The following is a 22,679-nucleotide window of genomic DNA, read 5'->3' on the forward strand; positions in this document are numbered from 1 at the left end:
GAGAAACTGCAGGGATAAGACAATACTTTCCTCGTAGCGGACCTCGCAGGAAGAGGGTTAACCACTGTCGGGGGAAACCCACGGGAAGAGAGGTTCTCGATGCCGGGCGAGTCTTTCGAGTCGGTGTAGGATGTCGTGACTGTCGGGAAACATCCGAGTCGTAGCGTTCAAAGTCCCGAATGTGTGCCGTGACAGGCGCGAGTCCAGGACAAGCTGCTTTCAATATGGCACGCGACGGGCAGAAAAAGTCGCGGGCCGAAAATCATAGAGTTGCCTGCCAAAGACCGGATAATGGTCGGATTAAACTGATCCCATCAACGGGGGGCTGTCGAGTAGTGTGCATCCAACCCTTCGGTTTGATGCTACAACGATAAGGCAACATCTTCTGCGAAACGGATGCCATGGGTACGTCGCGTTCGTGCGTAGGATGTTCCATCTTTGGGGAGTATCTGAGTAGTGCGGTTCCCAACGATCGAAGCTGCGGAGATAAATAAGACTAGACCTTATCCGCAGTGGAAACCGTTTGGGGAGGGTCATTCCACGATCGAGGAATACCCACGAGTAGAGTGGCTCTCGACGCCGGGTGAGACATTCGAGTCGGAGTAGGATGACGTCTTCGTCGGGAATCATCCGAGTAGTTGCGTTAAGTTCCGCGCGTATGCTGTGATAGGCTCTCGATCGGCACACGACTGGCAAACCTCGAATCCAAGAGATGAGAGTCGTTAAAAAAACCGAAATCTGCGATATTTGTGAATTTTTCCAAAATTCGGTATTCTGTGATGAAAATTTGCTAAACTAAAGATTTTTTTGTGATTTCGGCAACCTTGGTCAAGCGTGAATCTTCTGGAGAAGAAGTTTGTGTGGCCAACCCCGAGTCTTCAGGATAAGAGGTCGAGTCTCGAGTCGCAAAAGGCGAGATCAGGCCCTTCATCAACAAGGGGAGGGGTAGAAATGGTTAGGAAAGGTCAGATCTCTAGTCACTAGAAGAAAGATCTGGTCTTGAGTCGTGCGGAGGAGAAGTATGTGTGTCAACCTCGAATCGATGCTAGGAGGGGTCGGATCTCGAGTCGTAAGAGGAGAGATCAGGCCTTGAATCGCGAACAGTAGAGGTTTATGTGGGAATCTCGAGTCATTGCGAGGAGTCGTTCTCAAGTCGTTAGAGGAGAGTCGTAAGGATGAGAGGTTTTGCTGAAAGTGGTTTCGATGAGTATGAGTATTGCCTTGGAACGCAATAGCGCGAAAAGACTTCCCACTATTGAAGCATAGTGTGTCAAACAGGTTCGAGGTGGGAACAAGATCTGTGGTCCCAGGTGGAGTTTAGGGAGTAGGAGGTATACACGCTACGGAGTGTATCATAAGTCCCCCCATTCTACCCATGGACCCAGAGTAGCAAACTGGGGGGACGCGGTGACACGCCGTGCCTTGGTATACAATCCGTAAACCGGAATTTACCATATGGGTTATCAACTTATAAAAATATGCTGGCTAAACGGCACATTGGTTTTAAATTTAAAAAAAAATCTGTCTAAGCGAGTTTAATTTGGTATGTCTTGCCAATAATCGGTATTTTTTATATACCTATTTTTAGTCGAAAATTTCTCCAAAAACTTGTATAAATACCGGAAAATAGATATAAGGGGCAACGCTGATCATGCGTTTTGATCAAAGGCAGTGGAGCCAGATGTTAATTTTTGAGAATTTTTCTAGAACTCAGATATCAAGAAGTTATCAGTTGTAAATTTTTTTCAAAGATTCAAGCAAACCTTTAGGCTTTTGAATTTTTTATTCTTTTTCTTTATTTTTTAAGGGTCAATAAAATCCCAAGTTTCATGATAAGCATCCAACGATTATAGATATGTATATCGCCTTCACTTTTGTAGTTCTATGCTATTTTGATAAGTTCTATCCGATAATTTCATCTGCTATGTGCGTTTGAATGTTTATATTTTTCCTGAGGTGTACCTACCAAAATGTTTGCTTGGCAATTGCCATTTAAACTAAACAAATTTGATTTCAAATTATAAAATATCTTTCACTCGTACGGCCTTTTTCAAACTGACTGTACAAACAATAATAACATATCAGATCTGTTTACACAAAGGTTGCCAGATTGCCCGGTTTTATCCGGGTTTGCCCGAATATTAAATACAAAATTTTGAGATGTCCAGTCCGGTCCGGAAGCCCGGATTTTGCCCAAATTTATTTAATTTGCCTAATTTTGAAATCAAATGTTCGGTCCGGATATGTGCTATAAAAACTCTGTCAACCTTGGTCAACACGTATTGAACAAACATGAAAAATATATATTTATTTAATTTTCATCTTCAGATACATTAAGTCAAGCGTATGGATGAATGGCAGCACTTTATGGGGTAACATTTTTGATTTTTTAGGGATTTCGAGTTTGAGAACTGATTTCTCAAAAAACTATTATTTTAATATTTCATCTTTTAAGTCTTGGGGTTTTTTTTTTCAAATTAATAGCAGCCAAATTTTTTTTTAATATTTCATTTTATCACACATGAACTATATATCAGTACCTTGAAAAGATAATATTAGCTAATTGCTTAGTTGTTAAGTAAAACTTTGGTAATTATTTGACAAACCTCTCGTTTTTAAGATAATTTAATATTACTTAAAGTTGCTTTAACACAACACTATAACAGTGATAACTGAATCTTATTCTGCACTATTTTGAAAACTGATTGTCATTTCGTATTTAGTTAAATCATTTGATGTAAAGGGTGATACGGTCAAAATTTGGTCAATATCAACTTGACGTATTTCTTTAAATTTTGCATTTAAAAAACCTGAACATCCCTCATTTTGAAGATGTGTGTGTGTGAAGAATGTTGTTCTTGTTTTGATTTTGGAATTCCCTCTTCAGTTGTCAAAATGCCGTTCAAGGAAGAAGAGCAGCGTATCAAAATTTTGCTCGCGCATCGCGAAAATCCGAGCTACTAGCACGCAAAGCTGGTAAAATCGCTAAAAGTTGCCAAATCAACCGTTACAAATGTAATTAAAGTATTTGAGGAACGTTTGTCGACAGCCAGGAAGTCTGGATCGGGGAGAAATCGAAAACCGGAAACCGCTGAGACGACAAAGAGAGTTATCGGTAGTTTCAAGCGAAACCCTAACCTCTCTGGGTGTTAGCCACTTCCTCTTTGTAAGTCGATAGTCCGGCTCGTTTTTTGGCTCGATGCACGGTTGTAGACGTGCATCGAGCCAAAAAACGAGCCGGACTATCGACTTACAAAGAGGAAGTGGCTCCAAATCGCGATGATAAACAAAAAACGACGGCCAAAGCGCGATCCCGGAGGCTTTACACGACGATGCTGACGAAGTTTGACTGGTAATGGACGACGAAACCAACGTCAAAGTCGACTACAAGCAGCTTCCGAGACAGGAGTTTTATACGGCAAAAGGAAGGGGAAAGGTAGCAGATATTTTCAAGCACATGAAACTGACAAAGTTCGCGAAGAAATATCGGATTTGGCAAGCCACCTGTACCTGTGGCTTGAACATCAGCTTTTTCATAACTTCCGGGACTTTCAACCAAGAAATTTACGTGAAAGAGTGTTTGAATAAACGTCTGCTGCCTTTCCTGAAGAAACACGGTTGTTCCATACTGTTTTGGCCGGATTTGGCATCTTGCCATTACGGTTAAAAGGCCATGGAGTGGTACGTCGCCAACAACGTGCAGGTGGTTCCCAAGGACAAGAACCCTCCCAACACGCCAGAGCTCCGCCAATTGAGAAATACTGGGCTATTGTCAAGCGGAACCTAAAGAAGACCAAAAAAACTGCTAAGGATGAGCAGCAGTTCAAGGCAAACTGGCTTTCTGCGGCGAAGAAGGTGGGCAAGGTGGCTGTACAAAATCTGAAGGCAGGGGTTAAGCGTACCCAAGCAACCAAAAGTCACATATTTACTTGAATGAAAACATTGAAAGTTACATATTGGCTGACAAAGAGAATCAACTGCCCAATTCCCTTTAGTGAACTTTATGTACTCATTAATGAACTTGAAAGTTGCAAAAGTGAATAATATGTACGTTGTATGTGACTTGTTTTGCCCAATTCCCGTTAGTGAACTATATGTACTCATTAACGAACTTGAAAGCTGCAAAAGTGATCTATACGTACGTTATACGGGACTTTAGTCACATAAAGGGCACAAAAGTGCTCAATACTGGATTTGGTAAGTCGCATAAAGGGCACAAAAGTGCTCAAACGGGTATTGATAAGTCACAAAAAGTGCATTGAGGTGCTTTCAAAATCAAATCACCACTTCGTGTTTTAGTTTCAGTTAGAACAACATCTAGGCGTGGTGTTGTGGTAGCGTGTTCGATGCTCACCACGAAGGTCGGGGTTCGATCCCCAAGCCGGGCTAGTTTTTTTCAATAAGTAATTTGGTAATTGAGTGATCATTCTGATGCGATGTATGTAGGAAATGTAGGAAAGAAGCAATTGAGCAATTTGTCGAGTTTGAAATCAAGCGCGTGGCATCATGGCGGCACCAGTACCGAACACAGTAAATAATCAAGTGAATGTGATATGAACCGAAGCCAACGGTTCAGTTGAGGTAGAGAGAGATTTTTTTGCTCATTTTGCGACTTTTCGGGAGCTGAATTAAGAGGCCGCCGGAAGCTGAATAGAAGATCATTAAGACTTGTTTTGGAACTTGAAAGCATCAATAAGAACTTAAATTTTGAGCTGCATAGAACGTACTTCATATCAATGATGGGGCTGAGTAAGCGTGTTTGTACCTGTTTTATGGGACTTTTGGTTGCTTGGGTAAGGCCCGGTAATTCGGATTTGGAAAAGCGGAAGCCTAACTGAATATTTTTCCTGAATTTTGTACTAATTTAACTTGAAAAAGAAATTTAATTTGATTTTTTAAATAAACGATTTCACCGATTTACACGCGTTGTCCCTTGACCAAATTTTGACCGTATCACCTTTTAGTATGTATTTAGAAAGCTTTACCATTTTAAGATTTTTTTAAATATAAACACACAGAAAGCATCCACACTTCGATTGGATCTGAGGCTGGAAAATTATATAACACCATCATCAAAAAGTTCACTCAAAGTAAACTTCCGTTCAAATTTCAAATCAATTTTCAGGTTCTCAAATACATCCAACACTAATCATTGACAATATTTGTTGTTCCAGACTTCGGTCACCAAAACGACAGCCCGGCCGATCCTGGTGATTGTCAGCTGCGGCTGTTGCTTCCTGCAGTCCTGCGTAGCGTTCGCCATCATGCTGCCGATCCTGTATCAACGGCGTTGCTGCGTAACGTTCCTGAAGATGCAATTCTGTTCCGCCACCTCGATGGCCATGGCCATTTTCATCCTCGGGCTGTTGCAACTATTCCCTCAGGTTAGTTGATCTATAAAAACAAACAAAAAAAAGGCTCAGCTTAAAAAAAGTGCAATTCGAAAAGTAAATTCAAATTAGATTGCTTTTAAATTGTTTTCTTTGGGAGCAATTGCTCACTTCGTGGTTCTCATCAGAGCGGTTTCGTTGGTCTGGAAAAAGTTGTGATGAGAGGAATCAGAGGGGAAAAAACCGCTCAAATAAGCGACTAAACAAACAAAAGCCTGAAAAAGCAAAGTGCCGGGATGTTTCTAGCATTAGCCTTTTGGCGCCTTAAGTTGCCACATCTCGGACCAAGTTTTCCGCCTTAAGCTTTCGACATTCTGTAGTTGGGAGTTGAAGAACGAGAAAGGAAAAAAAAATCCACACAAATAACAACCTCTTTTGCAGATGAATTCTCGGCCCGTTGGCTTTTGTAGTCGTCACTTTGTTTTTTTTTTCCTACTCTCTTTTCCTCTTTTTAACCACAACCCCGCTTTTATGCTTTTATTTTCACCGCTTGGAGCGTGTTGGGAAAACATAAATAGTTAGATTTTTCCTCGGGTCCGACCACAGCGAAAGAATATAAACCGAAAATCTTGACGGACGTTTGAAAGGAGAGTCGAGACGAAAAAAAATTGGTCTTTTGGTTTGTTCAGATTAGGGTAAATGATGCTGATGCTAGCCTGGAGAGCCGGCCGACTAAAAATGACGAATGTTTTTTTCTCCTCGGAAAAAACAGCTTTCCATACCGAACTAATCAGAGGGGAAAGCCACAGTGGAACCGATATTCGAACTGAGAAGCATGGTTATACCAAAATAAATAAGATGACCGCTTCTTCTTCAGCTTAGTCGATTCATACTCCCTTCAATATTTCGCCTTTGAAGCAGTGGAAAGCTAAGAAGCTTTTAGTCAATTAGTGGGTCCCGGGAATAGAAATGGAAGAAAAGGCTGCATCAAAGACGAAGGAGGTATACAGCTTATTTTGAGTTTTGATAAATTAGCCTCAAATGAATAACATCCATTCCTGAGCTTATCAACATGCTTTTGAAAACGAAAACACAACATTAGTTGACAAATTTTTGCAAAACATATTCTTTTGAAAAATAAACTAAATTCATTACCAAGAAATAAATTACGACCATAGAAAAACAGTTTAATTTAAAAATTTAAATTCAATAGTTTTGTCTCTCTCATATCTGAATGATTTTGCACTTTCAAGCAATTTTTATCATAGCTTAAAAACATCTATACCATACCGCAGGGGCGGTCCTAGAGGTGGCTCTTGGGGGGGGGGTGATTTTCAAAATTTTGAAAAATTAGTCAATAAGAAGGATCGTGAATATCTGGCGAATAAACGTTTACTTTGAGAAACCGAGTGGAGGAGGGGGGGGGGGGGGGGGGCTTAGTTACAGTTTAAAATAAGACTCGTATTTTGTAGGTTTGTGTAGTTAAAGGTTTGTAATTTAAAAAAAAAGAAATTAGAGAAAAAAAGTAAAAACTATTAACAAATTTTCTCAATATATTTATTTTGATATCCTTTTATAAAATAATCTGCGAATCTTAGATGTTCACTGCAAAAAAGTGTTGATAAAAAATTATTTTAGTTATTTTAACAATAATTTTTACAATTGTTAGTTTGAAAATTATAAATTGAAGAATTCTTTAAAGAATTTTCCGACATAAATGTAATTTCAAAAATGAAAATTGAACACACACTTTCGTAGAAGAAAATGAAAAAAAAAACTTCAAGTTATCCACAATATTTTTACTGGGAATCTTCATATCAGCGTAAGGGCCTCACCAAAATTTTAATGATTCTCATTTTGCAACAATTCCAAAAAAAATATTTGAAAAAAGTGTTCGTTAATAATTGTTCTGAATTAAAAACCTGAATATTTAATTATTTTTCTGAAGTATTTTTCTGAATCGTTGTTCGAAAGTATCGAATTATTACTAATTCTGGTTTCAATTCTTCATTTAGAAAAAAAATCTTAAATAAGTTCATCAAAATCATATTCTTAGGTATAAAGCTTTTGACACTTCATTTTTATATGTTTTTTCTTGAATTTCAAGCTCTCTTATAATCGAAATATGGTGCATACATTTAGGAGCGAAAATTTAAATACCTGCTAAATAGTTTGAGCTACAAATTACAAATAAAATTTTACCTTCACACGATCTTCAAAATTACCCCGGTTATCAAAGTAACCCCGTTTTACGGTACTAATCAAAGCAGGTGAAAAACACTATTTGTTTTAGCTTTGTATAGAATTCTAAGCATAACTGATATCAAGTTTCAACCAATAATCTCAGTTTTATATTTTAAATGTTATTTTTATTACCAGAAATAAACCCCATGATTTATTTTTATAATTTTAATCATAATTTGGTCTCAGGACATTTTTATCGTAACCATTTTTTACTTTATTAACTTTTAAAGTTTTAAATCAAAGAATGGATTTTTTTATAAAAATTATGGATCATTGTTAAAATAGTTTAATTGCTAAAATGTATGACGTCCTTCAAGCCAAAGGGGTATAAGTGCATAAAAGCTAATGAAAGACGTAAAATATCACAGTAAACGAGCCTTCGGAAGAAAAATAAATGATTTATTGAAAAAAACTTATTTTAAGAAAATACGTTTTCTATTTGGCCATTTTTATCTAAAATTTGTATTTCTTTTTCAATCGTGAAAGTATGTAAATTAAAATTCTGAAAATCTGAAAAATTACCAAATTATACCAATAAATCAAAATCGATCATTTTTGCTACGTCGAGGCAAATTCAATCAAAGCTATTTTTTTCAAAAAAAAAAAATTAAAAAAAATCAGAAATTTAAATGTTTCTTTTTAATTTAAATTGTCTAGTCAGTTTCGATATCTTTAATTCAGAAATAAAATATGGGCTTTGGAAATGCATTCTGTGAAAATAGAAGCTTGCAATGAAAAATAATCCATGGAATGGAAATGTAGTATTAGATGTAGGCAACAAAAATCGAATCTGTTCAGGTGGACATCTGGGAAGGGAGGTAGGTGTTGCCAAATATCCACACTTGTGCACGGAGAGGGAGAAAGGGGTAAAAATCTCTTTTTTTATCCACGTGGTATCTGAACGGCCCCAAAGCAATTTAACACTCAAAGGCTCAAGTCTTTTTAACTTCTAAAAAGGATCGAGATATGTTGATCCATCAAACATGGAGCGAACCCTATCTGCAATAACTTGTCAAAACAAAGTTATGTTCGAAACAAGTTTGCAGGTATTTATTGAACATACCGACTATTTGGTGAACATTATCAAAAAATTATCAAACTAAGGCTAAAGTTTTAACAAAGTTTGCCTGAAAAAACATTTTTACTGAATATCCAAAAAGCGAAAAAAACTTTTCAGCATTAAACTTATCAGAATAGCGAAACGTTGTTTGATGACTAAGATACGCACGGAATTAAATTGCATGTTTTGCATGATCCCAAACCTTTTGCCGATACACCATACTGACGAGTGAGCCCAAACTTTTGATCGATAACTTTTTATTTTATCTATTGAAAGCACTATGCAAATTTTAAGCATAAAATTAAAAAAAAATGTTTTTTTGATATTTATGATAAAAGATTCAAATGCAACTCAAATTTTTAAGTTCAGTCCACCCAACCCTGAGCTGATCGGGTTGAAATATAAAGTGCGATTTTTTTTTTATTTTCCAACTTTAAGCCAAGTTTAAGACATATTAAGTTAACATATACATTTTGCCAACAAAATACGAAGAAAGTTTTGCTCGTCGACTTTAGAATGAGATCAAAATAAATGCAATATGTCATAAGATGACTGAGATATGGCCAAACAAATTAGTTTTTTTTGAGGGGGTGATCCCAAACTTATGGCCGGCAGCGTATATGGTCAGCAAATTTCGAATTCAACGCTGTAATTAGCTCAACAAAAGTTATTTGGTGAAATTTGGTCCAGGAAATTTTAGCTGTTTTAGTTAGGCGGACCGACTTTTTTTAAATTTAAGCTATTAAGTGATTAATAATTTAATAAACCCCCCACGGAGTGGAAAAAATTGAGAATTTGAAAGTAAACCTACTAAGAAAAGTTCTTAGGATTTTATATAAAATCCAGCGTTTGAAAGTACTTCGTAACGGTTTTTTGCCGCTTGGGGGGGGTGATCACCCCGATCACCCCCCCCCCCCATAGGACCGCCCCTGCCATACCGGCTAACTCCAGTGAATCAAAGTATTATCAATACATATTTCATGAACATGATGGAAAGTTTCTGTGCATAGAGCAGCAGGTATAAAGTTCAAAGGTCCAATCCTGCCTGGACCAATCAGTAGGGAACTAGGAAGGTGATTTCGGAAAAAGGCCAATACGTGTTGTGGTGGGTGGCTTTTTAATTTGCATAAAATCGTGCGGCTGCATTGAAATTGCTTTCAACCGACCAATATGGCGAAAGTAATAAAAAATAGATCAATTGAATGTGTAAAGTGTATAAAATGTTACAAAAAAGTCAAACTGGCAAAATGAATTACCTAAAAGGGAAAAAAAACCTTATCTGGCGATTTATGCATGGGTTGAAAAAAATCAGATTGATGCATTGATAGGGTAAACTGAGTCGATTTGGGGTCATTTTTGAATTTCTCAAACCCTGGGTTCAAAACTCATCCATGGTTTTTTGCAGAGTAAATTTAAACTTTTAGGTTTATATGAGAAAATTTAATATTTTATACTGAAAAATCAACATCAATTTTGTTTCTCCTATTGAAACGGTTTGGTTTTTGTGCCAATTTATAAGTTCTCTAAAGGAAATTCTCCGATGAACATCTTTGTCGAAACCGTAGCTTCGTATCTCATTAGGCAAAAAAGATACTCATTAGTTATAAAGTTTTTAACTAGATTCATCATTTGATTCAACGCTCAGTATCAGGAGTCAGAAACAGGGTTCTGAATCAATAACATCTTCTACCACAAGAAGATAGAAAATTAAAAAAATTTGTCTCAAGAATAATATGAAGCAAGATCAAAAATGAAGAAAGTTTCAAATAAATTTTCAATGCTAAGAGAAAAAAAATTTGTTAACCTGTTCTACTAGACATTGGATTACACTCAAATGTTACAAATCATTAAAAATGATTGAGATTCGCGAAAAAAGCTTTTGAGTTTTATTTCTTACTTAAAAATTCAATATGAAAATGAAAATCTAATAATAAATAAATGTTAAAAAAAATTATTACCCACAAATTCTTTAAGTCAGATGTTGAACATTGCTGAGAAAAAGCCACAAAATCCAGAACAAATTTTACAACTTGGGAATCAATTTCTTATTTTATGATCATCAAACCAGGATTTTTGATTATTTTTCATTGCGAAAATTTTTTATTCGAATAATTAAAAAAGATTTGTTTTATTTTAGGAATTCAAAAGCTAAGAATGAAAATTATTAAAGAAATCAAAAAAATATCTGAGTATCCAAATTCATTTACAGAACCTGCTAACACGGGGTTTAATTTTAAAAAGTGATTTAAGGGAAAAATAGAAAAATGCTATTATTCTCTTCGAGAATTAAGAGTTTTCAAGCCTTTTTGTAAAAAGTAGGTTTCATATTCATAACCGTTTGAATTAACTCTTCATTTCATGACTTTTTATTTTTCCTTAAAAATCATTTTTAACAGTTGGAAATGATGAGTACATCAATAAAAAAGTTTAAATTAAATAAGATTTTTCACTTTTCTATACATTAATTGTTGCAAATTTATTACTTTATGAAAAGAAGGGTGAAGTTGCTGTGAATCAGAATGTGATGAATATTTTTAATGTACTCATTATCTTTTTCCACAATTTAAGCATTCATATTTTGACAAATATCATAAAAATTAATTGAAAAGTTGATCAAATTATTCGAAGTAGATAATTACACTGGATTCTTTTTTAAACGATTTTTGTGTATGTGCAAAAGAAAAGAAATCGTTTAAAAAAAGTTCAAAACAACCAGGCAATATTCAACGCTCATTTCTAGTAAAATTGATAACTTGGACTGTAAACTGATCATTTCCAACCAGGTAGACAACTCGGGGGTGATTTGAGTGAAATCGGGAAGCTCAAAAGTGTGTTTTGGATAAATTTGTTTTGGGCCTCTCTAAGTGGCCATTCCGGCCCATGTTTCCGTCCGGAAGCAACATCCGTAATAATTTACCACCCACGAGTGGATTAGAAAAAAGCGGGAATGTCTAGAATCTGTTTTTAACATGTTCGAAAATCGTCTTATTTCAAGAAAACCGTTTAAAAAAGTCGTTTTAAATAAAATCGTGTAAAATAAGATCGAGATAACGAGCATCAAAATGTCAAGTGAAAATTCGTTAAAAAAATTTAATAATTTGTTTTGGCATTAAAAAACTGCTAAATTTTATACCATGAGAAGGATTGTTTGAATATATTCCTCGATTAATAAGCCACTGTCTCTATTTCTTCTACTTGGGGGGTAAATAGAAAAAGCTGTTTTAAATTGATAGTAACAAATCCAAACTACTTTTTTTTTCTTCGATTGGGTTTTGTTAAGGTTCACTAAACATAATTTGAAAGAAATTACACGAAAACATTCCGTTTTAATTTTCGATTTAAGTAGGCTTACCAGATACTTTCAGAAAAAGCGGGACATTTCATGAAAAAAGCGGGACATCGCCGAAAAAAGTGGGAAATTTAGAACATAATTTTTATGATCATTTCTTTCCTATACATATGTTTATGTTTCTTCAGCTGAAATAGTTCTAAGAAAGTAATAAACTATGGATAACTAAAATTTGTTTAGGAAATTGAATTCTCAAGAAAAATTTCGTCTTTGTATACTGCGAAAACTTAAGTCGAAAATGTTCAGAGGGATTTAAAATCCGAAATTTGAAGAAAGTTTTATATTATGAAACCGCCTTTTTTTGATGATCTAACATTGGATTGGGAATTTTTTTTTTTTTTGCTCGGTAGTCCTGTTCTATTTTATCCGGAATTTGTTTTTTAAGCTTTACATTCAAGGGAGCCATCATCATGGAAGCAACTTACATAATATTTTCTTCAAATGAAAAATATTAACATCGCTAGAACGTGCTCAAAGAACGCTCAACTGAACCAGATTGTTATAGTGGTGCTAAGATAAGCTTGTCAGATTGCCCGGTTTTACCCGGACTTGCCCCAGATATTCGATACAAAATTTAGGAAAAGTTCGATCCGGCCCGTTTGTCCGGATTTTGTAGAAAAAAGTCTGGATTTTGCACTGACTTATTTGCTTTATTTTGTCGATTTTTTTAACAAGTTTAAAATAAATATTCATGAAAAATTTTTATGAAGCCTATTATACGATTTAAAACCGGCTGATGTGTTTAGATGTTAAAATGTATTTTTTTCATATTTCCTTAAATAATTCCGTGGTTTTGACCAAACTTTATCGGATATTGCCCGGATTTTGGGTGGAAAATTTTGGAATCTGATGACCGGATTATTCCAGGTTTTAAGATAAAATCACCCGGATTCGTCCGGTCCGAAAATTTCTGGCAACCTTAAATGCTAAGAACTAAACGAGTTATTTACTCTTGTCTTATATAAAAAAATGCTGCTAATTTTGAGAAAACAAAACACAAGAAAATCATCATGTTTGAATGATTTGTTGTGTTGAACCAATAAATTTAAATCAAAGCTAAGGTCAGTGAAACTTCATAAAAGTGTTACCAACTTAATTTTTACAGCCTTATCCGTGATCATTAAGTAGGATTATTTCTAGTTTTTAATCTCATAAATGGATAACAAAAGATTTGAAAAAAAAATTATAGGAATTACATATGATCAAGGAGAGATTTTTTCAGAAGCGTTTTCATCAAGCACGAACCAACTTTTTTGAAGTGGTAATCTAAGAAGGTTGAATCAACAACAAAATTTTTCTCAGAAAAAAAGCGGGACATTTTGAGAAAAAAGTGGGACGGCGGGACATTCCCTAGAAAAGCGGGACATGTCCCCCATTCTTCCAGATATTGGTCAGACCCAGATTTTTGGTCAGAATGCCCAGATTTTACAGACTTTTAAGATTGAGTGATGAAATCTATATTTATACGTCAGATATGATCCGTAAGTGCAAGATTATATAAGAAATCTTTCTTGTATGCATTGGTATTTCACCAATCATTCATTAAAACTTTATTTTTTATGTTATATCGGAATGAAGTGGTGGGAAACAGTGTTATAATGTTCTTAACTCGAAAATAACCCCAAAAACAAAAGCAGACAAATACCTGAAATTTTGACGGTGAGCTCTTAAAATATAAATTAATTCAAGAGTTATAATTCAGCATATAGGAATACACATTTGATAAAATTTATTTTCCACAAGCACGCTAGATGGTGTAACATATATTTTCAGCAAAAGTTTTCTTAATGGACTTCATAACTTCCTTCAGAAGCACAATTTTTTTTTCAAAAGCTCCAATGTTAAATTATACATTAGAGATAACCATTTAATAGACTTTAGATGAAATGGTTATGCTATAAATTTTCGACAAAGCTATGAATAGTTACAAATCATAATCGATAATTTCTTTTTCTTTTGATCTACATACTAGCAAAGAACGGTTTCCAAACTGCAATGTATCAATATCGTAACAAAGCACTTTTATTTTTGCATTTTATATATTTACTCAATTATCTAAATTCTTTTTAAAATTTGAGAACAAAGCTTAATCTAGAGCGTTTTGAAATCTGATAATAAATAACAAAAACATTATTTTATTTATCAAACACAGAATTTATAACTATCGGCCAAAATTCGATTTCCGAGTTTTGAAATATGGTTCTGCTAATTTTCGTAGAAACACAATGAATTATTCGTTTTGAAAATTACAATGCAAATTATTTTCCTAAAGCTTAAGCCGATTCCTAAACAATTAACAAAAAAAGCTCTTTCTTCAGATTATCATTTCACTTTCCAATCTGAGCTTTAATTCATGTTATTTAAATCATAGACTTATATCGAATTTTTATCAGGACTGGATGGCTGAACCAAATGCTGGCCATGGTGTACGATTTAGTATTGATAAGAAAATAACATCTAGCGTAACATTTCATTAGGGGCAAACTGCCAAATGTAAATAAACCGAGTAAACGGTCATTCTGGATGTACGCGGTTGCACTTTACTTAATAAAAGTGGTTTCATCTTAAAAATCACTTGAAACTTTTAAAAAATGATAAAGTTTAATTGGGCGAAACTTCCCGCTGATGCATTTTCGTTGGAACGTGAAGTTACGCCTACTTAAAATGGGGTTAATTTTTCTATTCGTGTAAGACCAATAAATAGGCGTAACTGAGTTGACCGTGTGTTGCAAAACGGCCTTATTAGTTTTTTTCGTATTGGACCAAAGGACGTAACTGCAAAACCAAAACATTAACGGCCGATTAATTGGAAAATACTTGCAGGCGTAACTGAAATCAAAAATAAAAAAGGGCGAAACTTGAAAATATCTGAAATTTAGTGGAAAAAGTTTAAGCTCTTGATAACCAACTAGCAATGAGTGAATATAATGCGCTTTTCTTGATTTTCTTGAACAATAAGTGGTCGATTTTGAATTTTAAATTTCAAACGTGTTTTTCTCGTTTCGAACTAACTGCTAGTTTCGCCCTTGTGAAATGTTACGATAGAAATGTGAATGGTGGTGGTGGAAAGTGGTAGTTTGATTTTAATATTATATCAACGTGTAAATCGACGTACGAGTGTTTTCTCATAAGTGTGTGGAAAGCTAAAGCTAAAAGGAGCATTGTGACTGTATTAATGAATCATCCGTCACTACACCTTCATTTTTTTTCAAACTCTCAATTATTGAATTCTGTTGTATCTTTATCTCATTTTTATCCAATTCTCATTTTGAAATCCGATTTTATATTCTAATATGGATTAAGAGAGAGAAAAAATTCAATGTTCTTTTATTTTGAATTTTTTAAATTTCATAGTATAATTCAAACATTTTAATCATTTTCCAAAACTAAATTGTGATACTTCTATACGTTAAAACCTCAGACAGAACATGAAAAAGCTCTCCTATAGTGAGTTTTGTTTAAGAAAACTAATGTCAATTTTCTTGATTTTGAATTTTAATCACAAATTTAAACTAGCTTTGGTATTTTAACGGAGATTTTCTTATTCAAATTTTGATTTTATAATGCTGAAGTACCTCGCTTCTTGAAATGTTCCTTCTACACAATTTTTAAGATTGTATTTTGTGGTTCAAAAATATATTTCTTAAGAAGAATTTTGATTTACAGTTTCACTTTGCCTTTTAAAATGATACTTTATTGTTAGAGCAAATATATATTCAGGATTCATCTTTTGAGTTAACATATGCGATCGTTATTATGGCTAGCATCTTACAAATGCTAAAACCATCAGACCACAGAAAGAGTACTATATGTGCCGTGATCGGGATTCGATTTCATGGACTCTGGCTTAGAAGACTGGAACGCTATCCTCTAGGCCACGACCGGCAAGTTGCATTTGCATTTCCCTTTGAAGTTGCATTTGCATTCCGCATACGATTCTGATTTATAATATTGTTTGATTATTTTTAACCTACTTCTACTTTTGTATTCCTAAAATGAAGTTGAAATGTTTAACCTCATTTTGGCTTTTTCAATTTGTCCGTCGATTAATAATGAGAAAATAATCAATTGTATTCATTTTCTTAATTTTCGACTTGACATATTTGTTGTTAATGTAATTTAATTCTCTTTTTTCAAGTTCATCAGAAAAGCATGTTATGCCGAAATAAAACCTGTTTTTACAATAAATTAATTAGAATTTAAAGTATACAAACAGCTACAGATTTTCAATCATTAAACTGCCCCTACTCGCATAACAGTCCCATATGAATTTTCGTCATTTTTCATCTAACCTGACAGTTCGTCATTTCAATATAAAATAATAAAAAAAAGAGATTTTGTTCTAGAAATTTCGAGAAAAACATCAACTCGTGGCTGTCCCATATTAAATATACCAGCATAACAGTCCCATATGTGAAATACCACGGATTTAGTTACTTTTCAGTGTTTCTTTCCGCGAAATAGTCTTTGATTTATTGCTTTGAATCATTTAATAAAGATTCAATTCACTTGATGTCGAATAATGCACACTTGTTTTCGAAGGCAAAACAGTAAGAAGGAAGGAATGTCTTCCTCGGCGAAAAACTATCAGATGCAATCAAAATCCCAAAAAGATTGAACTTACATTGAGGAATTTACGAATTTTTTCCAAAACTATGTCTTTCTGATAACTGCGTTTAGAAGATCAAAAATCATCAAATTTAAGTCTTAGGAAGTAGCTTGGTGAGCAAAACATATTCTGTGTGGGACTGTTATGCGAGTAGATTTGAAAAAGGTCTCAAATATGCTCGCATAACAGTCCCATAACGAATAAAAATGGTGCTCCCGACCTTATCAATATCCAAATATCGAAAATTTCAGGTCTTACGATTTATTATGACAACCTAGAACACCTTCCATCAAAAGATTTTCGTTTATACTAAACGTTGAGGTCACAATTAAAAAATATATTCCAAAACAGAAAATGCTGATTTTCTCGCTTGCTTGCTTTTGCATATGGGATTGTTATGGAAGTAGGGTCAGTAAAATAAAAAAAAATCGCTCCCCCCTTCCTCCTAGGAAAATTCACCCGGGCCCCCCGAAGGCTTAATCCGGCCTTGATAAACATTATTTTTGTGAAAATTCCAAGGCTCAACAAAGTTTGTGGGCCAGCTAGTTTATTATAAAATCGACATTCCAAAATATTTAATTTTAAAATAAAAATAGCTTAAATGTGTAAAAAACAGATATATGCTAATGAGCATACAGTTTTCAGGCATTTATTTATTGGAATATTGAAGAAAATAAGTATTCTCTTTAGAATGGACATTCAGCCATGCTCTCCTTTATGAAAGATTCAACAGCTTGAACGAAAACTGCAACTAGCACTTATTAAATTATTAAATTGTTATTTTTCTCTTCATTCTATAACAACACAAGTTTTTCGAATGTGCAAAAATTTCTTGATAATAAGAAAAAAATCAATAATTTCCAGTAATTTTTTACGGACAATGGTAAGAGCACAAGCTTTGTGATGCTGTTAAGTTTTTGTAGAATAAAATATCTTTTGAAGGGAGACAACCCAAGCAACCAAAAGTCACATATTTACTTGAATGAAGGCATTGAAAGTTACATATTGGCTGACAAAGAGAATCAACTGCCCAATTCCTTTCAGTGAACTTTATGTACTCATTAATGAACTTGAAAGTTGCAAAAGTAATTGTTATGTACGTTGTATGTGACTTGTTTTGCCCAATTCCCATTAATGAACTATATGTGCTCATTAACGTACTGGAAAGCTGCAAAAGTGATCTATACGTACGTTATACGGGACTTAAGTCACAAAAAGGGCACAAAAGTGCTCAACACGGGATTTGGTAAGTCACATAAAGGGCACAAAAGTGCTCAAACGGGATTCGATAAGTCACAAAAAGTGTATTGATGTGCTTTCAAAATCAAATCACCTTTTCGAGTTTTAGTTTCAGTTAGAACAACATCTAGGCGTGGTCTCGTGGTGGCGTGTTCGATTCTCACCACGAAGGTCGGGGATTGATCCCCAAGACGAGCAAGTTTTTTTTTCAATATGTAATTTTGTACTTGAGTGACCATTCTGATGCGATGTATGTAGGAAATGTAGGAAAGAAGCAATTGAGCGATTTGTCGAGTTTGAAATCCGGCGCGTGGCATCATGGCGGTACCGGTACAGAACATAGTAAATAATCAAGAGAAGGTGATATGAACCGAAGCCAACGGTTCAGTTGAGATAGAGAGAAATGTTTTAGCTCATTTTGCGATTTTTTTGAAAGCTGAATTAGGAGGCCGTTGGAAGCTGAAGAGAAGATCATTAAGACTTGTTTTGGAATTTGAAAGTATCAATAAGAACTTAAATTTTGAGCTGCATAGAACGTACTTCATATCAATGATGGGGCTGAGTAAACGTTTTTGTACCTGTTTTATGGGACTTTTGGTTGCTTGGGAATCCAACAACAACAAATATTTTCTTTTGATTTAAAAAAAATATATAAAAAAGGAAATAAAAATATTGCTTGATAAAAAGGACGCATATTATTTCCATATTGTTTCAAAAAACGCTTTTAATTTGATGTGTCATTCTCGAACCAAACTAATTTTGTCACTGTCATTCAAAAGTTACCGAGAGTCCTAGAGACGTGTATGGTTCGTTTCAAGCTGAGTCCAGTCACGTAGGACCGGACATCCACTTAACGAAAGCCTGAAATAGGCCATATTGTTTTATGTTATTTATTTTTGCCTCGTGCTGAAAACCACCACGGATTGACTTAACTTCTTTCCAGCTAACCCATATCTGGAAGCTGTAACGTTTTTTTTCTCAGAATTGTCAGAAGGGATCATTTCGTGTTATCATTCCGAAGCTTTATACGGTCATAAAAGAATCGTTCGGTATTGTCAAAAGTTAATGCCCCTGTCTCGCTCGATTCATTGCAGAAGGGATGATATTTCCGCAAATTAGCAAACTCCCCTTTTTTTGGATCGCCATACATCAGGCATGCGATCCTTCAATCATATCCGTTGTGGTCATAAAGTCGTTTATTTTTTCCCTCGGCGTTATTCCGCTACACTGAACCGGAGGTGGTGGGTAAAATTTAAATGTTTATTCCGGTTCAGCTCATATTTAAACGCTCTGTCGGAATACTAAAAACCCCAAAAACCCCATCCTGGGAGCAGTTCATAATTTGTTTTCCAACGCACGTCATTCATCAGTAAATGCTCTCGCACAATGGCCAAAACCGCTGCTACGGGTTGAATGAAAACCCCTTACAGCTTCTACTTCCCATGAATGGAATGCGGAAAAGCGAGCAAGAGAGAGTCCGGGGTGGATAATTTGTTGAATGTTTGATTGAAAATTTGCTCAAACCCTGCTGCTAACACGACGATCCTTGCTTGGCACGCACATTGAATCCATTTCAACCCAGCTACCTATTGTGTTGTGAAAGGTTCCTCGTTTGTTTTGGTGTTTGTTGCTTGCTGACTGGGAAACGATCCTGTCCCATTCATTCTTGTAGCAACATGGGCATTAATTTTGGAAAGGTTGGAACACGCCCAATAATTCGCCTTTCCCTCCTGATGCTGCTGCAGGTGCGTTTTTCGTTTTTCCGGGATTCCGGGTTATATTTCCCGCTAAAATAAGTGGTGGGAAGTAAACATTTTGCACTCCTAGGCAAGTTTGTATTTCATTCTGGACTCAAGGAAATGCAAATTGCTTGCGAACGCACCTGTTCAGCTCGTTGATCCGATCCATTCTAAACTTGTGATTTATTAATACACTTTGAAGGGACCTGTCAAGGCTCTCTCAAACAACAAAACCTAAGATCGTCCGAGAAATATTCATAACGATTTTTTCAATTGATTTTTTAATATCAAAAGTTACAGGCATAAATGTAAACATGTATTAATACAGTATTCGCTTGTTAATTTGATGCTGTCGGGACTGAAGAGTGTGTCTGACTACCGGAAACGTCCGATTATCGGGGGTGTCTTGACATAAATATTATTTTAATCATAAGTTTTTACTGAAAACAGTATTTGTCATCACAATATTCGATAAACCGTTGAAGTTTGAGTCAAAAATTGTATTAAATGAGTTTTAAGAGCTACAAACATTTGAAAACAAATATATGAAAAAACAGTATCGTCAACTGAGGCAACATGCAACAATTTTCAACTTCAATGGCTTCTAAAAAACTTATGTTCACAGTTAATCCTACTCCTTATGCATCAAAAGTTTCATGGATGATGGGACATTAAGTTGGCGTAGTTAGAATAATTATTATTAGTTTCTTTTGTTATTTTAATTTTTTTCTAAACATGTGGTTTTCACCCTCCTTAGAAAATGAGGTAACTTGCAACAAACTTTGTTTTTAATGAAAAACCTTATGAACACGTATAAATATTTATAGCTTTTAATAAATTTGCGATGCCTTAAAGATAATTACGCATGAAAACTCCAGTTGCAGTAACATTTTTGTTCTGTAAAACGAATTTTCACATTTTTTTCTAAAAATATGGTTAATGCATACATTTAGGAGTTAAAAAATACTTCAAAAAATTCTACAAACAGAAATGATAAAAATAAATGTTTAGATGAATAAAATTTCAATGATTACAAACGCTTGATGCAAAACATTCATATTCCAGCACATGGAAACCAGATTTACAAGGTGTTTCTTTGATTTGCATTTTGTTGCATTTTACCCCAGACACCTAACTGAATTATAAAAATATTTATTTAAAAAATTGAGTGATTGTTCGAAAAATATTTTTACATCATAAGTATTGGTATAGCATAAGGAAACCAGTAAAAAGTTTGTAGGTAATATTATCAAGCCAATCCGTCATGCTGGGTAAAGTTTTTTACGGCATCGAAAATGTTAAAATTTGTACATTTATTGCTTGATTTTTAAATAGTAGGTATAAAAATATAAAACTTTAGAAAACTAACTTGGACGCGAGAAATTATGTCATCTTTGTATTGTAATCATAAAAAGTTAACTTTATTATTATAAAATACTTTCGAGTAATGAACAAGAAAGCGTTATAATAGTGATAAAATTATGTAACAAATCATGAATTTTTAATTTAATGATTAATGGCATTTCGGTGAATTATACATTCTGATAGGAAGAATTTCAAATGAAAGTAATGAAAATTATAGACGGATAGATTAGATTAGGAAGCATGAAAGGTGTTGAAAATGAGCCAAGAGCGTGATTTGAGAAAACTTCTTGCCGCACAAGACCATTTGTCCCACATCGTATTACTGTCTAGAAGAAGCAAAGTCGATAGGCTGACTTTGCATTGATCTATACAATGATACATGGATGGATCGAAGCACGTGTTTTTCGTACCCCGATCGGACAAAAGGATGTCCTTTTGTCCGATCGGGGTACGAAAAACACGTGCTTCGATCCATCCATGTATCATTGTATAGATCAATGCAAAGTCAGCCTATCGACTTTGCTTCTTCTAGACAGTAATACGATGTGGGACAAATGGTCTTGTGCGGCAAGAAGTTTTCTCAAATCACGCTCTTGGCTCATTTTCAACACCTTTCATGCTTCCTAATCTAATCTATCCGTCTATAATTTTCATTACTTTCATTTGAAATTCTTCCTATCAGAATGTATAATTCACCGAAATGCCATTAATCATTAAATTTAAAATCATAAACCAGCGGTGATAAACTGTTAACACAAATCATGAATTTGTGGCATAATTTCAAAAAAACGTACAATTTTCGAGGAAAACTGGCTGGGGGACTAGGGGGTCTGGGGAGCTAGGGAGCACTGTAATGAAAAAGAATGATAAAAAATCAAGATCTAAAATGTTTTACATCAAATACAGAAAATATTATCTCCGTCCCCTGCTCATCAGAATTACTACTTTTTTTAAACTTTAAACATACAATAAAATTACTGATGAAATTTCGAAACAAATTTATAATTTTTTAAATGAAAAATATGAGTTTAAATCTTGTTCGCTATTCTTTTCAAATTTTGCTTGTTGTTATAAATGTCCACGATGAAATTGCCACACACAAAATTGATTCGCATGTTTCGAGATTTCATCCGATTGCCATCAAATTTTCAAGGATTGAAAAATAACTTTTAAACTCCATTTACCATTTTACTCGTATTTTATTTACAGTCCATCTCCAATTGCCCGCACCTTGGCCTTAACTCCAGACATAAGATTCTGCACAACTTGTGATTAACCGTTTTTGCATGTAAACCCATACTTTCTTCAGTTCCTCAACTGTCTTCACTACCTTAGGTCGATTGAGAAGGTGCTGCTTCATAATCGCCCAGTACTTCTCGATGGGGTGGAGCTCCGGAGTGTTGGGAGGGTTGAACATTTTCGGCACGAAATTTATTCTATTGTCCGCTTACCACTTCAGCACGTCCTTGGAGAAGTGGCATGAGGCCAAATCCGACAAGAAGATTGTTCTGGAGGCACTCTTTCATGTACGTACACCTGTCCGTTCATCGTGTCCTGGGTCACAAAAAGTGCACTCCGCTCCCCGCACGTGCAGATGGCTCGCTAAACCAGGAGTTTATTCGCAATTGACCGTGAAAAACAGGTAAACTGTTTGAAGTCCGCCTTCACATATGTTTTGTCGTCCATGATTGAGCATTCAACTTTCGTCAGCATGTTGAGGTACAACTTCCTGGCACGGGTTTTG

At 34.9% G+C, this 22,679-nt stretch overlaps 1 protein-coding gene across 1 annotated transcript in view; it reads left to right on the plus strand.

The window, feature by feature from the left end:
* LOC129748374 (uncharacterized) overlaps nucleotides 1-22,679 on the plus strand; it is an 814,549-nt gene that overhangs the window by 660,196 nt on the left and 131,674 nt on the right. Inside the window, exon 9 of the mRNA XM_055742976.1 lies at nucleotides 5,175-5,384. Coding sequence (XP_055598951.1) covers nucleotides 5,175-5,384 — 210 coding nt within the window. The remainder of the gene's footprint in view (nucleotides 1-5,174; nucleotides 5,385-22,679) is intronic.

The sequence above is a fragment of the Uranotaenia lowii genome, chromosome 2 (assembly GCF_029784155.1).
Source record: "Uranotaenia lowii strain MFRU-FL chromosome 2, ASM2978415v1, whole genome shotgun sequence".
Taxonomy (NCBI): domain Eukaryota; kingdom Metazoa; phylum Arthropoda; class Insecta; order Diptera; family Culicidae; genus Uranotaenia; species Uranotaenia lowii.